Here is a 24,367-nt window from a genome sequence, read left to right on the forward strand (position 1 = left end):
TGGATAACATTAAAGAATAATTTTGATATCCTGCAAATATCTTATCCTTCTATATGTAATAACCACCTAACTACTAATTCAATATCTATTTTCTTATGATTATCAAATTATAAAAACCGAACTTTAAAAATATCAAACAAATACCGAACCCACCCCTTGGTGAGAACGCACAACAGCTTAGTAGGTTTCTCTACAAGTACATATACATAACTAAAGTCCATTTACCCCTTCAGCTTGCTTTCTTCATTTGGGAATTAGGGAGAAAGGCGGTTGCTGAACATTTGAGCAAAGAATCGATACGAATATACACACATTTCTTCCTCTTCTTCCTGTAGCTCTCGGCGATTCTAACAGAAGAATTTGTTTGCGAAGATAACGAAGAACCCTATGGAGCTTCTCCGATCGAACCTCTCCCGTGTTCGGATTCCAGAACCAACTACTCGTATCTACAAGCACGAGTGCTGCATTTCTTTCGATACTCCGGTAATCTTCAATTCCAATTTGAAATAATCATTTCGCTCTAGTTTTACTTCAGTTGTCGTATGTTTGGTTGTTCGAAGTTGTTGCGATTGTAGATGTTTACTTGGAGTAGTCTCCCACAGTTTTCAAGGCTGTAATCCTTGCCCTTGTGCCATTTTTTGTAAGGGAAGTTGTATGTTAATCTGGTAGGGTTTACGAGATTCTGCTAGGGTTTATAGTTCAATCCGATTTGGTTAGAGGCTTGCAATTGATTAGTAGTATTGCGAGTGATTTGTTTTTCTAAAGCTGCTATGAAGTTGTAGAACGGAGTCAAAATAGATATAGAAGATTCATACACATAGTCCATGACTAGTACTAAATAGAAGTCTTCCTCACTCGATTTTCAAGCTTGTAATTCTTAGCCTTGTGCAATTTTTCGTAAGGTCAGTGCATATTAAGAGTTTATTCTTGGTTTATGGCTCACACTCCGATTAAAGTAGAGCCCTGCAGTTGATTAGCACTGCGAGTGATTTGTGTATGAAGTTGTAGAACAGACTCAAAATATAGTGGAATAGATATAGAGGATTCGTATGGCCGATCCCAGCTAGTCTGGGATTGACATATTAGTAGTAGTTGTAGTGGTATAGCCTCAATGAAATGTCTTGCCGATGCTGGCTTATTAGTTTGATCTTTTCCATCTGTGTTCACTAATGCTCATTTAGGAAATATATCTTCACTTATGAAGCAGTTGCTATTGATTTAGCTACAATTTGTAACATTTTCTTTGCTGTTTTTCCAGAAATCCGAGGGCGGGCTGTTTGTTGATATGAGTACTTTTCTTGCATTTGGAAGGGATTATGTTGATTGGAACTATGAGAAGACTGGGAACCCAGTTTATTTGCATATAAAGCAGACAAAGAAGGCAGATGCTGAAGATAGACCGTCCAAAAAACCCACTCTCTTGGCTATAGGTACTTAAATATTTCAAATCTAGTATAGCTAAAAGCTTCCAAAACTAGGCTGAAAAAGAAAAAAAGAAGAATAAAGAGCCATATAAGTTTGCATTTTCTGATATTTATCATTTGACAGAGTTAAGCCTACTCTTACTAATTCGAGGTTGAAGCTTAGTTGATAGATTGACTTGGATTATGCCTTTCTCCTTCTAGGTCTAGACGGAGGGTTTGACAACAGTGAACCCCAGTACGAAGAATTCTATGAAATAGTTATATTGCCTGAGAATGTCACTCTTCCTTTCCCATCGGTGGAATTGCCTGAGAAGGTAAATTTACTCTTTTAATATCCTTTCACAGGTTCCCTTTGTTTAGAGTAAAATGAAACATTTAAATATTGCTTATGTTCATCACAAATTTGCAGGTTAGATTGGCTGTTGATGCTATTTTACTAGCTGAAGGTGCTGAGAGGAAAGAGCAACTTGCTTCCTGGACTGCTGACAAGAAGCTTGTCAGTAAATATGCTACGGATCTGCAACAGCTTGACAATGGTGTTGCTGTTCCACCTGTGGGCTGGAAATGTGCAAAGTGTGATAAGACTGACAATCTTTGGCTGAATCTAACTGATGGAACTATCCTATGTGGTAGGAAAAATTGGGATGGAACTGGTGGTAATGACCATGCTGTTAACCATTACAAAGGAACTGGTTATCCACTTGCTGTAAAGCTTGGGACCGTAACTGCCGATTTGGAGGGGGCAGGTAATGCCATCTTAAAAGTTGAATCTTTATGCTCAGAAAATGTTTACTAAAAAATTGTTGCCTCCAGTTTTTTGTTGACCGGATTTGCTGCTTAGCTCTTCTTTTTGTTTTGGTTGACCAGAGTTGCTTCTTGAGTCTTACTTTTTTTTTTCATTGACGGAATTGCTTTGTAGCTCTTCTTTTTTGTTTTGGTTGATCATGAGAACAACATCTGCATATCTTGTTTCTTTTGATTTTCGAGTGTTCCCAGTTCATCTACAAGTACTGCTATTGTTTTAACTGCAAAGCTGCTTGGTTTATGATTTGTGATTGATGTTACTTTGTGGTTGTTTGGTCAACAAAGCTTAGTCTTTCTTGCAATCACGATTCAAAGTAAGAGAGCTTTGAAGAGTTGTGTTGTGCTCAAAGTATGACAATGCCTTTAGTCATATCTTTCTAGTTAGCCTATAGTCAAATGAAGGTATTAGTTATTGGGTTTGAATTTAACAGCTTGCTGAACTGTTTAAATTTTGTCATTCTGGGAGTGAGATGGTTTTGATTTCAATTTAGGGACTTCCAGTTTGGTGTAAGGTGGAGGATCCCAAAATTGTGGACTTTCTAATCACCAACATTCAACCCAAAACAAAGAAAGAATCTAAAGAACAATCAGCTTTTTCTGTCTTAAGTATTAGGTGGATATCTAACTTCCATCACCATGGAATTGGTATTACCTGCCCTGTACAAGTGCTTTAGATGTGCCATGCAGAATTATAAAGTTAACAATCCTGGTAATGGAGTGTGGCCCAGCCACCCACCACGGGTGCATTAGCTTAGCAAATGAATGGGTAGGGAATGTGTCCATGTAATGGGAATTAGCTGGACGGGTTACTACATTGGTGATAGCACCTTGTTTATAAGTTCTCATAGTGTTTTTTTCTTGAATGATTACTAATTGGTTGCAAACTTTGGCAGTTCAGATGTTTACTCCTATCCAGAGGATGAAAGTGTTGTTGACCCACTTTTAGCACATCATCTGGCACATTTTGGTATTGACTTCTCATCCTTGCAAAAGGTTAGTAGCTGAATAGATGACATTGAGTATTTACTTAGATTTGCTCTTGTAAGAAGAAGTATGCTTGATGTACATGGATAAAGTCTAACGAAATGTTACATGTTTATTCTCGATTCTGCTATATTTCTTATGGAAAATAGTCAGACCTTTGAGTAAGCTCAATTTTTTGAGTCTTTCACCTGGATTTGCTCATCCCAAATCTGAGCAAGATGCCAACTGAGACAATGACATTCTCTTGCCTATTGATGATTACTCTTTTTTACTCCTTATATTTTCTGTGATTGCTCTCTCTTATCAGTAGTTCATACCATGTAAATTTAACTTAAATTATCTTTTAACGGGTCACATTACTTTGTGATCATTGTCATTTGAGGTGATTGAGCTATCACTTATTCACTATTTCTTATGGAAAACCAATAATACAGTCGTAGTCCCATCGTTACTTCTCGTCCTACTATTATGACTAATCCTTTTTTGCTTTCCCAGACTGAAATGACGACTGCTGAGAGAGAACTAGACCAAAATTTTAACTTTGATTGGAACCGGATTCAAGAGACTGGTGAGGATGTTGAACCACTTTTTGGACCTGGTTACACTGGATTAGTCAATCTTGGTAACAGGTGTGGGTAACCTTTTATTACTGCTGCTTAGGCAACATAGCATTTCCTATCTTCATTTGTTGAAAGAAACATATGAAATTCTCTGGTCTCATATATCATTCTTGCAGTTGCTACTTGGCTGCTACAATGCAGGTTATGTTCTCAACACGTTCATTTTGTTCAAGGTAAGATAATTATACTTGTGATAAATGTATTTGATGTTTATTAATTGAAGAAAAATGTCATTTAAGTTAAAATGGTGTTGGATTTCCTTCTTTTTACATCTTACCATCTGATGTGGTATCCTTGTCAGATACTACTTGGATCAACGTCTGAAAGAAGCATTTACTACGGCTCCTGCTGATCCGACTGTAGACCTTAACATGCAGCTGTAAGTAACTTGGATCTGTTCATTTACCAGTTTACCATTTTCGTTACTTATTTATCAACTAGTTATTCCATTAGTTGTGCACTCTGCTGCAGCAAAAATACTCTGTTTAACAAAACATGGCATGTTTGATATTGAGTTGTGCTTACGTCTCTCATTGTTACAGGAAGCTAGTCACTGCACACACTTTATGCATTTTGAAACTGAATTGTTCTGTTGGGGTTTTCTAATAAATAATTTTGAGAAAATATTCATATTCAGCAAATCATATTTGCTTGAATGAATGATACCAACCCCCACCCTTCTTTCCCTTTTATTCTTTTCTTTTTTAAGGTCTTTTTTATCAGGAGGGCATCTAGCAGATTTTATTCAATACCCTGTAACTGCAATTCAGGCTGTACGATACTTTTCATGTTAAGAGTCCTACAGTTAACTGAATTTTCTGGTCCAAATACAGACCAATCCCTAGTTGATGACTTGTATAGCTGACACAACTACTTTGGAATCGAGGCATAGTTGTTTAGTATAAATAATGATCCCTGTAGAGAGTCTTTCCATGCTTCATTTTTCATATTTGGTAGATATTTCATTATAGCAGCTATTGTTATGAATTTTGCTTGCACGCTCAACTTGTTGACGGGTGAGCTGTATTTTGGCAGAACAAAGCTGTCTCATGGTTTGCTTTCTGGTAAATATTCGGGTCCTGTTCTGGAGGTATGCGTGAAAGCATTTTGTTCCTTTTTGTTTCATCTTCTATTTTTTTCCAATCGTGGCTTATCGTTAATTATTGGTTATTCAGAAGGATAATACTGCTAATGCTGTAAGCTCACAGGTAACTTTCTCCTATGATTGCATTTTTCATGATAAACTTCTAGAGTGGTCCAAGCATCCCCCCCAGAACTTATGGTATCTGGTTCATTGACTATATTTTTTAGTATTTTGCAAAATAATTTTCAAGAGTTTTTCTTTCACTTGTCGTGCATTAAGAAATGCTTCTCATTACTTGGGGACATAATTTCAGTACTCACATGAGTTTTTTCTTTCTTCTTTCTCTTTTCATAGCATGCATTTTTCACTTCTATCCATCTTCTCTTCTTATAAGTACTTGCTCCCATCACTTTGCAGAAACAGGAGGGTATCCGTCCTCGAATGTTCAAGTCAGTAATAGCTGCTAGTCACCCTGAATTTTCAACAATGAGACAACAGGTACACTGACATTCTTGGAATCTTCTACTCCCAGACCATTGCTTTTAATGTAAGATTATTAGATTCAAGCATGATAATGCTTCCCTCACTAAAAGAACTCCAGCAATCTCTTGGTACTGCTTCACACCTTAAAAATCCATTTGAGCTCTTTTTCCATCCAGCTGATGCAGTGTTTGGCTAAGTTGATACTTACATCAACACTTGGATTTTCTTTTCAATTTAGTCTGCCACTGATGTGGTCAGAACTGTTGTGCATTGCTCATATTAGTTTCATGGTCCCTTCACTTTATTGCCTTTAAACCCCAGTAGGTTATTTTTCTGTCTTGCGATCATGTTCATTGTTTGTTGCCATTGCCATGGCTATTGCTATTCTTGTGGTTTATTGATAACAACGTATGTCTAGGATGCGTTAGAGTTCTTCCTGCATTTTATTGATCAAGTTGAACGGATAAACTCTGGGACACATAATTTTGATCCATCGAGGAGCTTCAAGTTTGGTATTGAAGAACGCCTCCAATGTTCCTCAGGCAAAGTTACTTACAACAGAAGGAATGATTATATTCTGTCTCTTAATATTCCTTTGGAGAGGGCAGTAAATAAAAGTGAGTTTTCTCTTTTGTCTAATGCTTTTTTCCTGCCCTTTTCTTATATGTTGTTCATTGCAAAATTTCAGCTGAGCTTGATATTAATGAGTAATACTGCCTCCGTTCTGATATTTCGTTTTGTATGAAATTCCAGAAGAGCTAGCAGAATTTCAAAATTTGAAGGCTGAGAGAGCTGCAGGAGGAAAAGAACTGTGAGTTTCAAGTGACCAATGCATGCTTGCCTTTCATGTACTTCAGCTAAATGTATGGGTTTTTGCAGGTCTGCTGATGAAATTGTTCGCCCTAGAGTGTCATTGAAGGATTGCCTAGATTGCTTTTCAGCTCCCGAGGAGGTGCATGATTTCTACAGCACAGCTTTAACGGCTAGGACAACAGCAATCAAGTAATCTTGTTATTCTCCTCTATGAAGTTATTTCTTCAATTTCTCTTGTTCTGCTTGTGGCATCTCAAATTTAGTTTACATGCATCTCGTCTGTTGTTTTAGTAGGGCCTAGTACCTTGTCTTTTTGGCTTCCATACTTCTTACACAGTTGGCTGTAGAAATTATAGATGTCTTGTCTATCAGCAGTGGATGGCTAGTGTCTATCACCTTTATCTATTTGCTCGACTGTCGTACCTGATGAGGCTACTTCTTTTTATCTTATTTAATTTTGTTTGTAAATAGAACTGCAGGTTTGACTTCTTTTCCAGATTATCTGGTTTTGCACATGCGGAAATTTGTTATGGAGGAAGGTTGGGTGCCAAAGAAGCTTGGTATGTTACTTTTTCTTTATCGATGTAATTCTGATGAGTGTAGTTTATCTTGTTATATTGCTAATCTTTTTCTCTGACGGTCCTTCTAGATGTCTACATAGATGTCCCTGAAACCATTGACATAAGTAGCATGCGAAGTAATGGTATTCAACCAGGAGAAGAGCTGTTGCCTGACAGTGGTACGAATCTCCTTGTCTTCTACTAAATTCATAGTGATCTCATAGAAAATGTATTCCATTTCAGCCCAATAGTGCTCTATTGCAAAGAATAATATAAGCATGTCTATCTGGTCTTTGCTGCAGAACTTGTTTTCTGCCTTGCGTCCCTTTTCTAGCTACTCAATTTTTTTCAAGAATATTTGATTGTCACTCTTCTACTTGAATAATGAGGACATGAAGCCTTGGCTTTCTGAGAGAGAGTGTGGCAAAAAACCTTTTTGGAAATAGAAGTAATTGTGTGGGATCCTTCTCATAAAAAAATATTTGTTGTCTTTTGGGTGTGGAGGACGCACCATATGAGCGGGGGAGACTTGTATGAGTCTCATTCTCCTTGGGTTTTTTGAAGTTTGTGACTCTTTTCTTTTGTCTGTATTCGAGGCTATTGTTTCTATTTGCATATTGCTAAGTGTTCTATTTTTCTATTTGCATATTGCTAAATGTTCTATTTCTGAATCATAAGATTTGCTCTTTAGCTTGCATTATTTTCTCTCAATCAATCTGTTAATTGCTTAGTCAGGTTGTGTCTTGTTTAGATAACATTGAACATTGCTTAGCTTATTTAATTTGTCTGATGATACATGTAAAAAATGATTTGGCATCTTATTTAATTTTTATTTTGACTCTGTTTTTGTTATGCAGTCAACTTTTAGACTTTCAATTATGTTATAGTGTTTTGGAAGTAATATTTGTTTCGTTCTAGTTTCTCTATTGAATGGGAGTAGCGACAGCCGACAGGATAGAGTTCTGTATGCATAGAGCCATATTTAACTGACAGTATATACCTCAGAAATTCATAGTTCATGAAATAGAATTCCAGTCGCTATTTAATCTAATTCCTGCTCTACGCAATAGCTTCTTTTAGTAAGTGAGTAATTGGTGTTGCTTCTCATTCTCCAGCTAATGGTTGTTCCAATTCTTGGGAATCTGCAAGCTTAAGGATGTTTGTCTTAACAGCTTTTTAGTGGGTGTGTGATCAATGGTCATCACGTAAATTAACATCAGAAGTTTTAGCAATAGGTGCTACTTGTATGCCAAGTTCCTTTAGGGTTTGAAACTTTTGGGTCATGTTTTTGCAAGTACTAAATTGCTGCTAATTGCTATGTTGGATTACTTGTCCATGAACAGCTGCAGGGGATGGTGAGCAGTCAATAAAGCTTCTGGCTGATGATGATATTGTTGCACAACTTGTTTCAATGGGATTTAATCTACTTCATTGTCAGAAGGCTGCAATCAATACCTCCAACACTGGAGTAGAGGCAGCAATGGATTGGTTACTTAATCATATGAGTGATCCAGGTAGTTTTACTGTTTCCTTTCAAGCAGGGTTTACTCATATTTCTCACCATTACTAGAGAGGGTATATTGATGCATATTTTCTTCCCAGATATTGATGCTCCTATATCAGAAAACGTGCAAAATCCTGACATTGATCAATCTAAAGTTGATACGCTGGTTTCATTTGGTTTTGAAGAGAAACTTGCCCGTAAGGCCCTGAAGGCATCGGTAAATATCTCACTTTTACTGGCGTTTACTATTCACTGCGAGGTTCCTTGCTATTCACTGCCAATAGCATAATGTTTGTCCTTTCCTTGTTTCTATCTGTTCACAAGGGAGGTGATGTTGAAAAAGCTACTGAATGGATATTCAGCAGCCCTAGTGCCAGTACTGCATCAGACATGGATGTTACTACCAGTAGTGGAGCTGCAGTTGATACCTTGATGCCTGACGGAGGAGGAAGTAAGTTCCCTACCCTCTGGCTCTACTAGTTGTTGTACAGCTATGTTGCTTTTATTTGGATCTGATGATATATTCTTAACAAATCTGTGAGGCAGTGGACATTAGCCTTTTCTTTGAGTGGTGTAGGTGAAGGAGCCTCTGTAGTGTATTGCTACAATATATTTTTCTGTAGGCTCCATATTTCTGATCCTGCTTAATCAGCTTGGTTTAGGATTTTATATATAGAATGGTATACTAGTTCTAGTACTTCAGTTTTTCTGTTGAGCTTCCAATATTGGCTCACCTTCTCATGGGCTTAATCATCTTGGTCATGGATTTTAGAAGTGGAGTGCTATATTTACTGTCTAATTAATTTTTCCGTCATTCATACTAGAGTTTAGTTTCCTTCCGGTCTCTTTTCAAAATTCTTTACTACTACTATGTGGTTAGAATGTTTATTTTTCTTCTCCTTTTTGTGATTTGTTAGCTCTTTCCCCTCTCTCCTCCAAGGGGCAACAATGGTTTCCAACTTTTGCACCTAGGGATCTCACACCTCCAACTTACGGTAGTCTGACTGGAGGGCTCTATCATAACTCTATACCATGGTTTCTTACTTTCTGGTGGTTGGAAATGGTCAATATAGATGCCCCACGTTCTTTTCTTGATCTAAACTTCTAATTTCTTATCCGGAGACAGGAATTTTTATTTGGTTGAAGGAGGCACAGGTTGCTTTCATTAAAACCATTTTCCTTTCGAGGGCTGCAAATTAGTTTCAAAGCCAATTTATTATGGGTCCTGTTTCTTTGGTTTTGCAGTGTTGATATTTGAACTCTTTTAGAGAAAATTCATCACTATTTGTTTGAATCACTGCATATATCCGGAACGTTTAAGAGCAAGGACTAATGGGACTTGACCTAACTAACCTAAAGTTTTAGGATGATAGAAGTTCCCTACATCTCTTTAAAAGGGTTTTAATACTTCAATTTTATTATGAATTTCATCCAATGCATCACAATCCTTGATAGTGAGATTTGGGTTTACTTCTATGTTCTTTTATGCCCACTTGGGTCTTGACCAAGTGTATCTTCTTGGATAATTAACAGAATACAGGCTCCTTGGATTCGTGAGCCACATCGGCACATCTACCCACTGTGGCCATTATGTCGCTCATATTAACAAAGATGGCCGGTGGGTGATTTTCAATGATGAAAAAATCGGGGTCTCAAAAAATCCCCCTATGGATATGGGATACCTCTACTTTTTTGAAAGACTTGAGAGTTGAACATGGACATCTCGGATCAGGATTAAATGTTGGGATATGCATGCAGGACCAAGCAACTTCTGGAGTCAGCTTGCTATTGTCATTTGTTAAGCAGGTTGAATACATACGACAAATGTCTCTCGTAACATTCATTGATCTTAGACAAATTCAAATCTCAAGTAGAAGAGTATAAACTTCTTTAGGACCTGAATTTTGAAAGATTTTTCTTCCATACATGTACGGATCATTCTGTTCTACTGGTTCTAATAGATTTTATTTGTTCCTACTCTTTTGTTTTTAAATTTTAAATGATTGTTGTTGTTGATTGCTCAATAGGCCTTTTTTAGGCATGCATTAGATGTCCGATTGATAACTTTACGGGTTGTCTATGTATTTGGTCTAATATTGTTCATAGTTCATAGTTCATACTCTATTAGAGAGGAAATCAGCACTTGAATAAAATGTTAACCACATTTAGAACGGATTTCATTGACATGTCTCCACCCTAACCTCTAAACCAAGTTTTGGAACCTATACTCCTCCAAAAACAAATGTAGGATTGCAGTTTGTCATTTTGTGTAGGGTTGTTTACTTTGTCAAACTACAATATGGATGGAATAAACAAATTTTAAAAAATCAAGAAGTGGATTTCCAGTAACAGCAGTACAAATTGTCTAGTACAACTCAAGGATAACTGCAAATGAGTCGTAGAGTCAAGTACAATCTGAGAGAGAGCTAAAATTAAAAGTACGAATTTATTCTACCTCAAATGTACTACTCCAAAATTTCCAGCAGTACTTCAATTGTCCTACTATTAAATTAGATTAACAGGGTGGACTAAGATAAAAGGAAGTGGAAACTGTGCTGCAAAATAATGTGAAGCAGGAGATTTTCCAGAAATATGGTAGAGTGCTTAGTCCATACTCCATAGTATCGCTGGAGCCCGCACATAGAGGGAGTTTTAGAGCCCCGAACTGCCCTTTATTACAGAGTGCTTCGAAACATCATTGAGTGCAGCGTTGATGACATATTTGAGAATTTCTGTATTTATGCCTTTCTCATTTTTCATCAACACTACACTCAATCATGTTTTTAATTCTCTGAAGGAACAATTTACCAAGGAATTATATGATTACTGCAGATCCAACAGGTTAGATGTCCCCTCTCTACCTCTTCTCAAATTTCTCGAAAACAAGATGTGTAGTAATGCAATGCGCGTGGAGACTTGGTAACTTCACTCGTCTTAATAATATTTTACCTTGTTTCACTAATTAAATTCATGTTTTCATAATTGATTTAATCTCTTGATTGAATCAGGGGCTAACACCTATATAAAAAAAAAGTAGTTGGATCTCATTGGTACCACCTAAATGGTAGGTAGGCGGCGGATGTGTGATGTTTGTGTACCTGTTCCGAAACTCAATTTGACCAACATTTAACAACTTTCCTGAAGTTAAATCTCTTTTTCAAGATAGTGCTGTCGTAAGGGTCAAATCGAGTTCAATTTATCAAAAAATTGAACAAATATATAAATGTGCTCTTTAACTTGTCTTTAATTGATATTTATGTTCTTCAATTTTAAGTGGGTTTAAGTAAGCACTTAAACTTGTATAAAATTAACTAAGCAGATACACATGTCCTATTTAATTTATTATAAATATTTATTTATAGATGTCAGTTAATACTAGATTAAAAAGTACGTTAATGCATTACGTTATATTATGATAATATGAAAAACATAAATTTATATTTCGTTAAGAAATTATTTATTACGAGGAATAAAAATTATAGACAAACTCGAAATAGTGACAAAAGTGGAAATGACCTGGTGAACAACCCGAGTCCAAAATCCGTGGGCCTTTTTAACTAGGAAACTGACTTCAAAAGAAAAAGAAGAAAATATTTTCGCGTGCACAGCTGCCGTAGTTTGTTTTCCTCGCTAACAACACAAGTTTCACTAGTTTAAAACTTAGTTACGTAATTCAAATTTTAGTTTTCAAAATTGTTGTTTGATCATATTTACTTTGTTGGATACATGTATCTCAGACGCATACCCAGCTGCCATAGTTTGTTTCTTAGCTAACAACACAATTTCATTAGTTTAAAATTTACGTTACGCATCTATTCTTTTTGTTTTTAAAATTATTTTTGTATCATATTTACTTTATCAAATATACATGTACCTCATATCTCAGCCACGTGAACAACTACCGTAGTTTATTTTTTTTGCTAACAACGCAAATTTCATTAATTTAGGATTTAACTACATGTCTTTTCTTTAGTTTTTGAAATTATCTTTTGTATCATATGTACTTTGTCAAATACATATATTTCATATATATATATATATACGGATCAAATTAGGTATACTTTGTTTCAGATACACTATATTCAAACGTAATCCACATGTATTTTAGATACACTAGTTCTCTCTATACTTAATTTGAAATTTGAAATTTGAAAAAATGGTGTATTGACTTGAAATTTGAAGGAATAATATATCCGATTTGAAATCTGATACGAAATTATGAATTAATGAGATAATATGTAATATTTCAAAGAGTAACTTTCACATATAGCAAACAAAAAAATCATATTTGTATGCTATAGCAAAGTTTGCATAATTGCGCTCCATAGCAAACATATATATGTATAATTCGCTATACATATACAATTAAAAGCTGTCTATTTCGCTATACATATATACAAAAAGAGCAATTGTATAATTCGTTCGCTCCTCTTCAGAATTGTATAATTTCATTATACAAACATAAAACTGGGCAGGGGAATATTTTTATTGTATAATTATAAGTGTATAGGACGAATATATATGTATTTGCATGTTTATATACAATTTTCTCTCGCTTTATACAAACAGAAACGCAATTTATACACTTATGNGGGATCGGCATGGATCGTAGCAGCAAGTATTGGAGCAGTAGAAGCATTGAAAGATCAAGGATTTGCCAGATGGAATTACGCTTTAAGATCGATTCATCACTATGCCAAAACTAATTTATTTGCTTCTAATAATACCTCGGCTCGGAGATTCTCGACGGCTCCGGCGGCGGCATCTTCTCCGGCGGTCGTCTCCGGCGAGAAGTTGAGGAAAACGGAAGAGACGTTGAGTAAAGTTATAGATCTGAACTGTTGGGGTCCAAGTACTGTCAGATTTTAGTGCTATTTACTTAAATTTATTATATGATCTATTAGTGAAAAGAGTAATGTTATACTCCCATTTAACCAAAGTTTGAATGGAGATTCGATTTTGAAAATTTATTCTCAGCGAGTGTTTATATTAAGTATATTTGAATATTTATTGTAACAAACACATTTTATCACTCAATCATAAAATATGAACTTTCAATTTAATTAGTAATACTATGAGTTGTTTGAAGTTAATTTAAGTAAAAAATTTACTATTAGCAAAAGCAAAAATAATGTTGTGCTCAAATTACAATTAAGATATCCTTTTAGATTTACAGGTCGATTATTGTACTTGAGCACTTTATTGATTCCGATAGAATAGGTGAAAAATCATTCTGAATTTAATTTGGGCTACAACTTTGCTCAATGCACAATTTTTTGTGAAATAGCGTAGTCGACCTTTGTAATTTATACTAATTTTAATATAACTTTTGAATATCAAAAATTTTTTGTTTAAAATATTAAATTAATGTAATCTAATTAACTTTGAAAATTAATCAAATTGACTTTTAAAAAATACAATATGACAAATAAAAGTGGACAGAGAGTACTTGTCATTTTATAAAATCAATGCAAAAATTATAATACTATTCTTATTATACCCTTGATAGTTAATTAGTCTTAAAAATAGATATTTGACCAGCCCAGGAAAGTTAATAAATAATTAATATTCATTGTAGTTACTTCATACATTGATTAATTACTCTCATTATTGCATTACTCTATAAAATTTGATTTTGAAAGAAAAATCTCAACAAATAAATTAAAAATAAAAGATAACTTTATTTATCATTTATTAAAAAGTTAACTTCAAATAAATATATTAAACAAAGGTAGAATGGTAAACTTGATTTCTTAAGAGCAACTTTCACATATAGCAAACACAAAATTCATATTTGTATGTTATAGCAAAGTTTGCATAATTGCGCTCCATAGCAAACATATATATGTATAATTCGCTATACATATACAAAAAAAAACAGTTGTATAATTCGTTATATATATACAAAAAAGGCAGTTGTATAATTCGATATACATATACAAAAGAAAGCAGTTGTATACAAAAAATCAATTGTATAATCTGTGTATGTATAAAACGAGAAAGAGAGAAAGGCAAAAGAAAATTGGACAGGAAAATATTTGTATTGTATAATTATAAGTGTATAGGACGAAGATATATGTATTTGCATGTGTATATACAATTTTCTCTCGCTTTATACAAACAGAAGCGCAATTTATACATTTCGTTTCTGTTTGTATAAGTGAGAGAGGCGAGGGTGGCGAGCGAGATTTGGGAGAGTGGCGAGCAAGATCTGGGAGAGGGGAGAGACGAGAACGAAAATATATGTATATATACAATTTCCTCTCGCTTTATACAAACACAAACACATTTTATACATTTGTGTTTGTATAAAAGCGAGAGATGCGAGCGAGATTGCCACCAAACGAGAGTGGCGAGCGAGATTTCACCAGGGAGAGTGGCGAAAATAGCAATAGTTTGCTATAGGGTATAATTTTATCAAAGTATATTTATAGCATTTAATTTGAATTAATAGTTTGCTATTATATGCAATTTTTCCATTTTTTAATGCAAGTAAAATATAAAAATGTAACATATAAAAAGGAACGGAGGGATTAACAAATAAACAATGAAGTCCATTTTCCTTTTTCAATTCCCTAAAGTTTGGAGTATAATTTTTTTTTAATGTCTTTTTTTTAAGTGGTTTACGTGACTTTCAATTTTTGTACTGATGCTAGAGTATAATCTCTGATTTTAAAATTCACCTTAGACGGTGGGAAGGGATATGTATATCATAATAGATTGAGATAATAAATAAATGAGTTATTAATTCGTTTAAAGGAGCATAATAAACTTGAATTTGTACAGAAAAATCTCACAGTAGAGATGAAATTTGAAATCGTACTGAAAAGTTCACATTAAAAGTAGAACATTTTCAAATAAAGATGATTTCATATTCAGAGGATTCAAATCCGAGAAACAACAGATGGAGGGAGTATAATGTTGAGGGAATGAGTCAAAATCAGCTGAAAAGTGTTGTTTAATTACCTAATTAATTCCTACCATCCAACTAACCTACACCAACAACACATAGCCGACAAATGTAAATGTCTCTATAACTCATCCACCTTCCTCTTTAATTATCCACCAATTATTTTGCTAACAATTATTACTCCCCCTTTAAATTCCTTCACTACAAAATCCATCAAATTGGCCTTCATATTTTGTGTATGATAAGTTTAAAGTCAAAATCAAAGTTGAAAAAAGTATATTTAATAGAAAATTAATTAGGAAATTTGACACTTAATGTTCATTGATAAGATTACTGACAAATTAGGTACGCGTGATCATTAGAGTTATTAATTTGTCATTGCATAACAGCCAGATGCCGTGCCATTTCACATTCGCTGTCTACTCATGTTATTGTCTCTCTATCTATATGCGATCTTATTTGAGTTTATCGAAAATAACGTTTTCTTTGTCTTTATGAGATAATGATAAGAATTGCATATATATTATTATTTTTTAACTTTTATTTGTGAAATTACACTAGATATATATTATTGTTATTGTTGTCTAACTTAATACTTGAATTTTTTTTTCTAGAATTTTTTAAAAATTATTCGATATATGTCGTTATGAGGTTACATTATATATTTACTTATATTTTATTAAATATTTCGATTAGAAATATCCAATTGACTATCATTTATTATACGTGATACATGTTGCTCTATCACTGGTCATTGTATAAATGTATATCAATTTTAGTGATACGTACATGTGTTTATTACTACTATATCTTGTTGTAAGAAAAAGATTGAACTCTTATTCATTAAATTAAATGTTTTTATTAATGTGAATAAAATAAATTTCATATTGAAAACAAAAACGATGCGTATAATTATCAAAAAGCAACAGAACTTATTAAGTAGTGTATTATTTTTGAATGAGCACTTAGGATTTTAGAATATTGGATTTAAAATAGAATCTTGTGGCTATCTAAAATGGAAACAAAGTCCAAAAAATACAAGAAACTTTGAAAAGAACTTGGAGTACTATTAAAATATATGAATTGTAGAAGAGAAGTCAACAATTTTTGAATTAAGTAGTTGAAATATGAAGATTTTACTATTACTCTTTTAAGTTGGAAACTTTTATATTACACTTTTTTTCATGCCAAAAGGTGAGGAGGAATGAGTGAAATTAAGATCTCTTTCAAACATGCACATGCATTGATTTTGTCCCAATTTTAGATGATTTTTATATCTACTATAGACTATGGACAATGACCTGAGTCTAATTAACAAATGAAACTTGAAATTTACTTGATCTAAATTTAGCTTGTGAGATAAAAATTGTCTAAAATTCATATAAAAAAGAGTAATCTTATTTTATCTCATGCTTAAATAGATGTAGATGTAGAGATTCAACATTGTTGTTGTATGCCCTCGCGTCCAGACTTGTCAATTAGTGCGTAAATGTGTTATATGACTATTCAACATCGAATAAATAAAGAATTGAGGTGAGTCTAGCTTAGCTTTAATATTATGATAACAAAATAAAATTTAGACTTAACTTCAAAATTAACTCATAAAGTGAAAATTGTTCCAAATCATACAAGGAGAACATCATATACAATCAAGGACTCAATATCGTGCATGTCTAAACCGACTAACTTGAAGCCTAATTTATAATATGATATGAGGATTCTATGTCAAGCTCAGATTTTACAACTCCATGATGATGTACATAAACATAAGTAATTAATCACCCAAAAGATAGTTAAATTAAATTAACTAAGTGCATAGAATGTTACTGCTATAATTTTGCAAGATTGACCATTTTTATCAACTAATTAATGGTGTAAAAGGGAGTGAAAACAAAAAGAAAATGCACTTAAAACTGTGATTTGAAGTCTGACAACGCGCTTATTTCTGTGCGCTTTCCTCTTCGATCAACTGCAAATATTTTTAAGCATCTTGATGGGATGAATAATATATTTTTATCTTTAAATAAAAATACTGATTTTAAATTTTAAATATTGAAAAAATTATGGTAGAAAAAGTTTTCTTTTTAAATGAATTTTATATTTTGCCAATTCAAATTGATCAAACTTGAATAGAAAATTTTATACAAACGATAATAACATACTCATTATAATCATATCTATAAATAGAGTGTAAAAAATACGATAAACTTACTCTTATTCTTATTTTTATGAAATTAAAAGACTGAATTAGATACTTATCTCAAAAAGACAGATTTCTAAAACAAAATTGCATAATGATAGTACAACAAAATAACAAAGATATCAAACAAATCAAGTCATAAGTAACATTAATATGCAATAAAGAATGAGAGCCTATCCCATTACTAATATCTTACTAACCTCTTCTACTTTAATCATTGACTTTCAAAAATTTCTATCTAGAATTATGTATTTAGTAAAATCTGTCAAATTTTGTCTAATTACTTCCTTTTTTTTTTAACATAACTTATTTTTTCTACTTCTTGTTATCTCTCACACTTGCGTTTATATGTCCAAACTATTTTAACGCGTTGCACTTATTTTATCTACTCTTAACTTACAATTACAATTATTTTTTTAAAAAAATACAGCTATATATATGTCCAAATCATTTTAAGCTTTCGGTGGTCTTTATCAGCCGCTGAATCGACGAATTACAGAAAGAAAACAATTTCCCGAAGACTTGTTTCTGACCTTCAAAACATATAGTCAACGTCGTGAAAGAGTTTGCTCACTAAGGACAATTACAAGCTGCCCTAATTTTTATCACCGGAAAATTGCAACTTGTCGTCGGAAAACTCGACTAGATTCCGGCCAAAACTCCGTCCTATGGCCATCGCCGACCACCACAAGTCACATAACTCCGACGGAAAGCTCTGGAAGCTTTGTCCTCTCTGGCAATCAGGAACTTCTTCTTCTTCGTCGTCTACACAGAATCTTCACTCTCAGAATCACAGTCACCAAAACGGCGTCGGATCTAACAGCTCTCGTGCTTCTACGTCAGTTAGCTCCGTTGCTAGATCACTGCTTCCGGCTCGACGTAGGCTTCGGCTCGATCCAGCTAACAGTCTCTACTTCCCTTGTACGTCCGTTTACCTCGCCGTTGACTAAATTGACCTTTTTTAGTCAACAATTTCCGGTTTTTTAGGTCTTATAATTTTTCGTGTTGAAAACTGGAGGAATTGTGCTCTGCTTTTACCTGTTAAATTTTATATTGATTTTTTTTCCAGATGAACCGGGAAAGCAGGTGAAGAGTGCTGTAAAGATTAAGAACACTAGCAAATCTTATGTTGCATTTAAGGTAATCTTTCCGTGTTAATTATGATCTCAGAAAAGTCACTTTCTTTGTGGAAGAAAATTGGAAAACTTTTGAGCTAGTAACTATTAGTTGAGTGACTATATGAGAAATCAATTATGATAATTTGTGCTAGTTAGGTCTGTAGTTTTCAGAAATCTCTTTAAATCTATGCGGTCTGCCAAGTGTTTGCATCTATCAGAAGAAAAAGGCATTGAGTTGGGGCTAACTGTCATTTATTTCCTAATGATTTTACCATTTCTGGATCTTCTGAATGGTTCATGATTTGAACCAATAGCATCTACTTTCAAATCGTTCCCGTTTACTCTTTGTTGTAGCTAATTACCCAATCCCTACATAAAATGAGTGTGTTTTATGCTTCAAGGGTCGAAAAGACTAAACCAATAGAAGTTAGCTAATGAAAGCAAAATGAAGTTCACTGAGGTTGTCTTGGGTCTTATATTCACAATGCATCGTGTAAGATTCTTCAAGTAGAAATATTTGTACTGGTGTTTCTGTAAATAATATAGCTGACCTCTTCTAGTTTGAGATTGAAGTATAGAGCATAGTAGTAGTAGTTGTTGTGATATGGAGGTTTTGTTTATGATTGTCACACAATATAACTGGTGGTGTAAGTTTCTGATATTTCCTTTTCCTGATTTTTCTTTCTGCATTTTAGTTTCAAACTACTGCACCAAAGAGCTGCTACATGCGACCTCCCGGAGGCATTCTCGAACCCGGTGAAAGTGTTATTGCCACTGGTAATTGGTTTTCCTATGTTTTCTTGTTTCCACTATTCCTTTTTTTAAAAAAATATCAACTTAGATTTGGATTGTGTGTCTAAACGACAGTCTTCAAGTTTGTGGAGCACCCTGAGAACAACGAAAAGCCTGTGGACCAAAAGAGCAAAGTTAAGTTCAAGATCATGAGCTTGAAGGTGAAAGAAGGAGTAGATTACGTGCCTGAGTTGGTGAGTAACTGAACTTCCTAGGTCTTTCTAAAAGAGGCAATTTTATGGATTTGCAGCATCTTTTGACCACAAAGAATGTTAGGCTATCATGCTTCTTCAGCTTTATACTTATCATTTGAGCAAAGCATCAATTTTCTTGCTGATGATTTCATGCACTTTAACAAAACATATTGAAGGGTAAAGGTGTTGCTGACTGTCAGGATTCTGGACAACTTTTTTTTGGGGTCCTTTTTTGTTCTGAAAGTCACGAGTTCATTATTTGTCTATTCCGGATAGACCCTGTCCTATCCACCTGAACATATTTATGAAAATTAGCTAGGATTATAGTTTTTACTGCTTATATGAACAGAGCATTTTGTGATAAGATGTGGGTAAATGAGGAGCTCTATCATAGGTTTGGCATTATTTGAAATCTATGTTGCTCGGACTCTTCAAAAATGCCAACGGGTGCGTGTCGGATTCGCCAAAAGTAGTGTATTTTTGAAGAATCCGAACGGGTGCGGCATCAAAAGTGAAGAGTCCGCGCAACTAAGTTTGAAATTACATCTTTTCTGCATGCTCCTGTCTATATCCACCTTTGCTATGTCTGACATAGAAGAAGCACTTTCCAGTAAGCTCTGACTAAGAATGTATATTTTAGCTGATTCCCGTCCATTTTGAAGTAGCATCAAACATTAGGTAAGTTGCTGTTGGTATGTTCAGATAAAAGTATTATTGAATTTTACAGAGATGTATTATCTTAAAATCCACTTTACATGTGGATGCTTCTTCTTTCATTCACAAACTGGATTTTATGACAAAATATTTTTCTATATTGTATATATCAGTTAAGAGTATCCTGTAAAAGTAGCATAGACTTTGAATAGAGGAAGCTGTTGAGATCAGGTGTTTTTTACAATGTAGCCGTGACCAGTTGCTTTTGACTGCAACCTCCATGTTTGAAATGATCTGTCTCTTTTTTGTATCAAATCTAGGAGCATCAAGTGTCATACATAACCCATTTCTTCTTGTCCCGTCTTCGACAAAGTCAGGATTACAAAAGATTCTTTTCTTTCATCATCATTCTGTATTCCTTAGAGGGAAGTCTTGGTGTAAACATACAGAAAGTGATTGGGTACATGTGCTCCCAAAACAAAATGTGTGAGCCTTGTGCCTCTGTCGTCATTGTGTGTGAAATCTGACGTGTAACTAAAGAATATAAGTCTATAGCGTGACTCAAAGTTTGTTGTCAATAAATCCAATAGTGTTATAACCCTTGTGGTTCATGTCGATGCAGTTTGAAGAACAGAAGGATCAAGTGACTATTGAACGTATCCTACGGGTGGTGTTCTTGGACCCAGAACGACCTTCTCCAGTAAGAATTAAACATGCTGCTGTTTATCTGCTTGTTCATTTTACACCGAGTACATTCTCCAACTAAATAACTTGATTGATTAAGGTACTGGAAAAACTAAAACGTCAGTTGGCTGAAGCCGAGGCAGCATTAGAATCTCGCAAGAAACCTCCAGTTGAAACTGGGCCTAAAGTTGTAGGAGAAGGTCTAGTAATAGATGAATGGGTAAGGCTATCTATCTCTGCATATAAAAGCATGTATCTTTCCAAGCTTGATTCCTCTTAACAATGTGTGTCTGCTTGCTATTGTTCAATAGAAGGAACGAAGGGAGAAGTATCTCGCTCGGCAGCAGGTTGAGGCTGTTGATTCAGTGTAAAGCAACTAGTGAATTTTAATGCAAGTTCCTTCTTTTGCCATAATTGAAATGTCAAGCCACATCCATCCATTTTCTGCTTTAATTCTTTCGAAGGATGGTGGAAAACGGTCAGTGTGGTCCGTCTTGTAAAGAAAAATAATCAGTGGGAGGTTTAGTTTCTTCTTCATGGAGTAAAAGCTTGTTATGTAATTGCTTTGGTTGTATTCTTGTAGATATTGCATTACTTTTTTCTGAAAACCTATTCTTTTGAATACTGCTCGTGTAGCCACAATGTTCTGAGTTCCACAAAGGGAGACAGAAACTAAAATAATTCGTATTATGGTAGATAGTGGAAATTGGAATTATCTATGGGTGTCTCGTGCTAGGGAATTGAAGTAACGCATACAGGATTGTAATTCACTGACATGCATTTTTACCTCATTAACTTAAAAAAGTAAACAACACTAATTTTACTGGTTTACGGGTTAATTAAGTCACTTTATTTTAGTTTCCAAAATTACCTTATGTATCACATTTACTTTATTAGATCATGTATTTTGGATACATATGAGTTAAATTAGGTGTAATTTGTTTCAAATACACTATATCCAAGTGTTGGGATATACTAACTCTTTCGTTTTTAGTGTGATTCATATGTATTTGAGATGCAATGATTCTCTGGCTCGCTTCTCTCTATGTATTTTTATTTCAGAATGTATTTGGTATCATAGATACATGTATGTATACATATGTATTTGACTTGTTATATGAAGAAATGGTGTATCTAACTTGAAATTTTGTACAAAATTGTTAATTATTTCAACAAAATGTAATTATTTCAAACTACAGAGTGAATTAGTATTTACAGCAAGAATGCTTGTGTAATTAGATTGTTCCTACTTTTTTTAAAAAAAAAAAATTAATTTTGGACCACAGGTCCTTTTATTTCTTCTCCAAGTGNAGATGTGAAACTTTTTTTGAAGTTAATAAGTTTTCTTAGATATGAAAGTTTTACCTAACAATATAGGCGAGGAGCAATAGAAATGCAGAAAATCGAGCTAAGTTAAAGATGTTTCATCATATTGGTAGCAAGCCTATTAGAGAGATTATTTATCAGCAGGTATTATAAAAAAGTTGTTTTTGAAGAAAATATTTAAGAAGTGTTATTTGACATGTTTTTTATTTGATGTAAAGGGCGGAAAAGATGGTAATGCACCAAATTTGGCGACTATTTTCTTTGAGACTCGCAAGAAAGATAACATGCTTGTTGAACCAGAAGCAATTGAAAAACATGTGCGTTTGGTAAATTCAATAAGTAAATTAATTCAAATTATTATGAAATCTATTGAAATATACTTTTTTATATTTTGTAGGCTCAAATCGAAGAAATACTAAAAGCTGAGCCATCTCTGCCTAGCATAGAGATTGTAGAAAAGTGTTGTGGACCTCAAAATCGTAGCCATGTATTTGGCTTTGGGGGTGGTGTAAAGGCAAAGGACATGAGAGATGGTACTTCTTCAAAGACTGAATTACTGTCTGAGCTACGTTCAACTCAAGAGAAAAATAAATCTTTGAATGAGGAAAATAAATCCTTGCATGATCGCTTGTCTACATTAGAAGATGCGATGGAAGAAATAAGAAATATGAAAGAATTCATTGCTGCTCAACAATCACATAACCTACATATGACATCACCCGTATCAACTGAATGACCACTGACATTTTTTGCTGACCAAGTAAGTAACAATACATCAAACTCTATTTGTGTATAGTCGTTTAAGCAGTTAGTGTAAGGTTGAACTCTTAGGAAACTAATAATGGTTCTCGATGTCCTAGATGTAATGGTGTCTCTACTTCCTGTTTTGATGCAATCTGTGCAAGTTATTTGAGTGCTTATGAGTTCTCATCTGTTCTTTATTGTGATTTGCTGAGCCTTGCAAACTATCATGGTTGTGTTCAGGTCGACAATCCTCCTTCCTATTCAATTCATTTTAAGATTTAGAATAGCCATCTGTTTGCTTGAAGAGTATCTCGGAGTTGTTATTGGATTTTCTTATTAGTTCGATTTAATCCTTCCCCTCCACTAGGGACCCCACCTGAGTTTGAATCTTGCTAAATCTCCTCCGTTATTGGTCTAATATCAACATATTTCTACTTGAATTAATCCACCTAAGGTTCACCGAGATAATTTTCCTTGCCCATTCTAACTCTCCTTCTTAAATATTTATCACCATCGCTTCAGTTTTTGAATTTTCGAAGAGTTGGGTGATGAATTCATGGATGAAGAGCCGGTGGCTGTTCGATCACCTTTATAGAGCCGCTAATTGAAATTGATCTCTATAGTTTCTTTATGTTCCCCACATTATTGAGAGAAAATTTAAAGATCACTGCATATATAGTTTTCCTCTGTTTTTTTATTGATCTCTGTTTAAAACATAACTGTTCTCTGCTTTTTTAATTTTCTGCACGTAAAGTGACACATCTTTTTCCACTGTTTTTTGTATACCTGTGTGTTTTGCATCTTTTTTCTGCACAAATATACATATTGATTCACCTTAACAAAATTATTTTGTGATAGAAAAATAACACATCAGATTACAGCTTATGCTTTTCACCATGTCTAGCAACTATGTAATCCTCTAAGGAAGACTGATCTTGTAGCTCTTGTTCTTCACGTTGAGCAGTAGTCATATGTTCTTTCAACTGATCAATCAGTTGCCCTCTTTCTTGGTTTCTATCTTCAGCACAAACACTTTTTGAGACACTAAAATCAGTGTTGATGTTTTCCTCTCTTTTTCCATGTTGTTCCTCATCATGAATATTAGTTCTTTGGTCTGTATATATAGGCAGGGGCTGTTGTTACTGTGACTTTGTCCAGTGGTTTCCTCGTCAGATTGTATGTTTTTCTTATCTTCATATGTAATAGGTAAAACTCCATTCAGCTCAACATATAACTGGATACCTTTTTGGTTTGTGATCACAGTGGGCAAGCTTTCTGAAACTTCCTGGTTAGATAGAATGTTCTCCTTTACATCACCATAATGTTCTTGATTTGCATTTATCTTGGTGGCTTGTTGATCAACATCCTTAGAGTTGGCGTCATTCGGGCTGTTATTGTCTTGTTGTGCATAGTCTACTGTGTCAGCCTTCAATATATGACTTTTTTAGATTTGATGCAATCACTATAAT

General features: G+C 34.2%; 2 protein-coding genes across 3 annotated transcripts; both read left to right on the forward strand.

The window, feature by feature from the left end:
* The first annotated feature begins 220 nt into the window (after positions 1 to 220).
* Positions 221 to 10,253, forward strand: LOC125876023 (ubiquitin carboxyl-terminal hydrolase 14). 2 transcript variants are annotated; one of them, XM_049557118.1, is made up of 20 exons: positions 221 to 483; positions 1,259 to 1,430; positions 1,626 to 1,738; positions 1,834 to 2,170; positions 3,127 to 3,221; positions 3,708 to 3,841; positions 3,949 to 4,005; positions 4,134 to 4,211; positions 4,868 to 4,922; positions 5,008 to 5,040; positions 5,334 to 5,414; positions 5,818 to 6,016; positions 6,153 to 6,210; positions 6,279 to 6,401; positions 6,684 to 6,772; positions 6,862 to 6,951; positions 8,116 to 8,286; positions 8,375 to 8,493; positions 8,601 to 8,727; positions 9,810 to 10,253. In XM_049557118.1, the coding sequence occupies exons 1-20, from the start codon at positions 388 to 390 to the stop codon at positions 9,986 to 9,988; spliced, it is 2,406 nt and encodes an 801-aa protein (XP_049413075.1). In that variant the 5' UTR covers positions 221 to 387; the 3' UTR covers positions 9,989 to 10,253. The 2 variants fall into 2 exon arrangements, with proteins under 2 accessions (XP_049413075.1, XP_049413076.1); XM_049557119.1 differs by lacking the exon at positions 5,008 to 5,040.
* A 7,599-nt stretch (positions 10,254 to 17,852) lies between these two features.
* LOC125876648 (vesicle-associated protein 4-1-like) lies at positions 17,853 to 21,450 on the forward strand. Its single transcript, XM_049557869.1, has 7 exons — positions 17,853 to 18,307; positions 18,456 to 18,526; positions 19,200 to 19,281; positions 19,372 to 19,490; positions 20,767 to 20,844; positions 20,929 to 21,048; positions 21,140 to 21,450. The coding sequence occupies exons 1-7, from the start codon at positions 18,055 to 18,057 to the stop codon at positions 21,197 to 21,199; spliced, it is 783 nt and encodes a 260-aa protein (XP_049413826.1). The 5' UTR covers positions 17,853 to 18,054; the 3' UTR covers positions 21,200 to 21,450.
* The last annotated feature ends 2,917 nt before the right edge of the window (positions 21,451 to 24,367 follow it).

This window comes from Solanum stenotomum, chromosome 9 (assembly GCF_019186545.1).
Source record: "Solanum stenotomum isolate F172 chromosome 9, ASM1918654v1, whole genome shotgun sequence".
In the NCBI taxonomy this organism is placed as follows: domain Eukaryota; kingdom Viridiplantae; phylum Streptophyta; class Magnoliopsida; order Solanales; family Solanaceae; genus Solanum; species Solanum stenotomum.